We start from the raw sequence: 3910 nt of genomic DNA, 5'->3' as shown, positions 1-3910 counted from the left end.
TCTACATAAGTACAATACTATGTCTTTGATGATAAAATACTATGTCTTTGATGATAATATATTATGTCTTTGTGCTAGAACATTGTGTTCATTGGCGAGCGAGCGCAGCGAGCCATGGTTCACGGCGTGAACCACATAGGATTGCGTAGCAATTCTCGGGGGTTGGCGAGCGTTAGCGAGCAGGGGGCGGAGCCTCCTAGTACATGTATAAAACTACTATTTTTATAATGTTTTTATATCAATTAGATCTAAGTTCATATTTCTTACTGAACCTTAATCGTCAATTTGGATGACGGTGCTTCAGTTAAATTTATCCAGGCTTCCTGAACCGATTTTATGTCTAATAGTTTTTTTGTACTTGGGTTGCAAAAAATTTTTTTGCAAGAAAATTTTGTTTATAGTGGTGTCCTCTGTCCTCTATTGACAAAGATACGAGAGATTTTCAAAATAAATATAAGTGACAACAAAGCCACTAAATAAAAATGTCCCTAAAATATTTCTTAGCTTCTGATTGTAAGATTTCAAATTTACATCGCATATACATATTTATATATTTAAGAGTGCATGAAAAATTGCATATTTCGAGGGAAACATATTTTATTTGGAAATACAAAGCAACTTTTTACACATTATAACTGTTCTAAATTTTTTAAAGTTGCATTAAATAAGAATAATTAATATTATTTATAGTAACAGTTCTATTCTTGAAAATGAAACTGATTTTTTTCCTTACCTTATAAAATATATCCTTACTAAAAATATTGTGATTGGTGAATTGCCTTTATAATGCCGTAAACATAACTACAACTATATAAATTTTTTTCATTATAAATGATTAACTATAGTACTTATTTTCTTTTACTTGAACAAGTTCCATTTCTTTGAGCAAATCCATCTCGGCAAATGCAAATATTTCTTTCGTTTCTGTCAAAGAAGCAAGAAGCCGTGTTTTTACCACAGTGACATTCTGAAAAAAATATTAAAATACGTAAATATTTTATTAGAAATGTTTAGAGACAGTTTGCACCTTTTTCATTTAGTTAACTTCTACCTCTTAACTAGATCTACACTACGCATGCGTATGGGAATACTTGCTGGATGGAAATTGTGCTAAGACGAAGGAGAGTTACAATATCCTCCTAGAGAGTCATGATGGCTCAGGGGATTAGAGCGCTCAGCTATCGCTGTGGTTATCCGGGTTCAAATGCCAGCAATTGCTGGTTGATACGAAATCCCCACTCGGTTTGCACCGACCACAATGCTGATCTATCCTCAATAGTTGACACATAATGGATTAGAATCCCCTTGCCGTCTGCCTAACCGTGGTTTTTTAGTGTGATTTTTCTCTCCATGTAACACAATTCCGGCATAGTTTCATCAAAAATTTCTCCAGGAAGTAAACTTTTCCCAATACTTAATCCAGTAGTTCCCCTGTCTTCTGGATTGGGTTCAAAATAAAATAACTACAGAGTTGCCGGCATTAGTAGTCATATACTTAACTCCAAATTTATGCTCAAAGAATATATATGAGTGCAAAGACTGATCATGTACCAGTTTATAAATGTTCTATTGTCTTTGCAATACTTTGAGAAACAGAAATTTCCAAAAATCTCGTAACAGAAATTTTTTTATCGAGGTATAAGATCAAACATGACCATAATGTCCTTCTTTCTTACATCTAAATTGTTGTTTTGAAGATTCATCCTATTTATTCAAGCCGGGCCAACGTTGTCTGAGAAAAGTTAAATTTTTTTTTGTTTAAAATGTGATTATTAAACAATTAGTATAAATTAATTAAAAAATTTAATGTACATTTTTTGAAATCTATAAAATTGATACGAATAAAATTAAATACTTTACTAAAAAATGGTAACGTAAGGGTAAAAGGAAAAGGTGTATGTAATGATATTCTAGGTGAGGAAATATAATTTACGATGTAACAAATATTATACGAAAACAATATAAATGAGATTATATTACGAAATTATAGTTTAATGGTATTAGAAATTATATTAAGAAAATGCATTGTATAATTATATTCTAGGTGTGGAAATATAATTTCTCTTCTCACAATGTAAAGGAAAAGGACTAAATTTGATCATTTTCCATATTTAAAGATTTATATCAATCTCAAATCATTGCTTATTATATTAAAAAATATTTATATATTTAGCTATCTAAATTATATTGTAGGTAATAATATTTGTGCAATAACCAGAAAGGTCTTTATAGGGTCTACAAGTGATACGACTTAGGAAACCAGTTGTTTTATTCGTAATCCCTGCTTCCTAAATCATATCAGCCCAGAAAATTTTGAGCAATTGAATGTAAACAAATAAATATACAATTAGAAATCTAAAATAAGTGTTTAATACTATAAGAAATACAATATTATAGTGATAAACAGGGAACTAACTGCATGGGTACAATGAATGACTGTTATGGAGTATAACAATTTATTTTTAGAACTCTCATACATGACTTTCACTTGAATTTTCAAATATTATTAATTATAATACAGTTACATCATCACTAAATTTAATATTTAAGGAGATTTGATTTGGAGTTTTGTTTCAGTTATGTCAAACAAGATTTTCATTTTTGATTTTTGACCGGTGCAGCTGACATAAACTCAAGTTGCCCACAACAAGCATTGTATCATGTCCTCAACTGAATGAGCTGCCACACAGAAAGCAAAGCCGCTCGATAGGTCTAACTCTAAAGTATAGAAGTGTACGGTTGGTTCAATTTAGATCTAAATTATTTCAGTACCTTGTTTCAATAATCTATTTTCTTTGATATTGGTCAACTGAGTTTGGCTTCTGTTGTACGGACTTAGATAGTTCACGATCTATTTTCTTAAGTTTTATATTTACCTCCAGCTCTTTAACTTATTTCTTCGCGAGTATACGTTTATTTCATTGTTAAACATTTTGCAAGTGATTAAATAACAATTTATTGAATTGTTATTTTACCCTATTCAAACACAAAACAGTCAAATAAACAAAAATAACTTGGTATTAAAACTGTTGACTGTGAGAAAAAGACGTTTATTAATCATCTAATACGGTTAAACAATTAAAGTTTTATAGCACCATCTAGACCCACCTAATGAAGCCACTTAGTTCCTAGAAGACGTATTTATTACAGACGAAAATGCTAATCCGTCAATCTCATAACTGATAGAACTGGGGTTCGAATCCCAGAGTTGACACTATAATATTTCCTCCATTCCTTTCAACACATCAAGAGTTTCCAGTGTTCATCATTCTCTAATTTGAGACCCTAGGCAGTTACAACACGGTACTCATGCATATATGACCATAAATCTGTTAAACTATCTCCCATTATCAGTTAAATTTCTTTTTAATGGTTTTGAAGTCATGCTAGTTGTAAATGGTAAAAAAATAGAATTCTGTATTTATGCTTACTAACTGTACTAGTAGTAAACGGTTTTAAAAAACGTAAAAGTGGAAAAAAAATATTTACCGTAAACCTTAAGGTTAATTGGATGGGCTAAGTGCTTCCGATTATTTTATCGTAACTTAGAACAAAAATTCTAACAATGTTAATAATTCTGATTTGGTTGCTTGTTAAAAGAATAGTTCTTTATGATTCAGAAACAAATTCTTCAAGCTATTGGAATCACGGAATTATGTTCTACTGAAACCTTCAATGGCGAAAAGGATTTAAAGCAGTTTCGTCATTTAAATCCATTGAAGACATTTATGTGTGTTAGGAGATTACGCAGATTTGATTAGTTCGAGTCAAATATTATCTTTTCAGTCATAAAAAGTTTTGCTCATTTAAGACTTATAAAACAATAAACCACACCAAAACATATAAATTCCTTTAAAGAAATTTCAGTTGTTGCAATCCTATTGTGGCGAAATCATCGTACTTGATTCTA

At 30.6% G+C, this 3910-nt stretch overlaps 1 protein-coding gene across 2 annotated transcripts in view; it reads right to left on the bottom strand.

The window, feature by feature from the left end:
• Positions 1-3910, bottom strand: part of LOC107456715 (fibropellin-1-like) — a 73927-nt gene that overhangs the window by 6380 nt on the left and 63637 nt on the right. For both annotated transcript variants that reach the window (XM_071188499.1, XM_071188498.1), the window contains exon 11: positions 863-967. In XM_071188499.1, the coding sequence (XP_071044600.1) occupies positions 863-967 (105 nt within the window). The remainder of the gene's footprint in view (positions 1-862; positions 968-3910) is intronic.

The sequence above is a fragment of the Parasteatoda tepidariorum genome, unplaced genomic scaffold (assembly GCF_043381705.1).
Source record: "Parasteatoda tepidariorum isolate YZ-2023 unplaced genomic scaffold, CAS_Ptep_4.0 HiC_scaffold_13, whole genome shotgun sequence".
In the NCBI taxonomy this organism is placed as follows: domain Eukaryota; kingdom Metazoa; phylum Arthropoda; class Arachnida; order Araneae; family Theridiidae; genus Parasteatoda; species Parasteatoda tepidariorum.
Note: the sequence above shows the minus strand (reverse complement) of the source record. Positions and strands in the feature narration are given on the sequence as shown.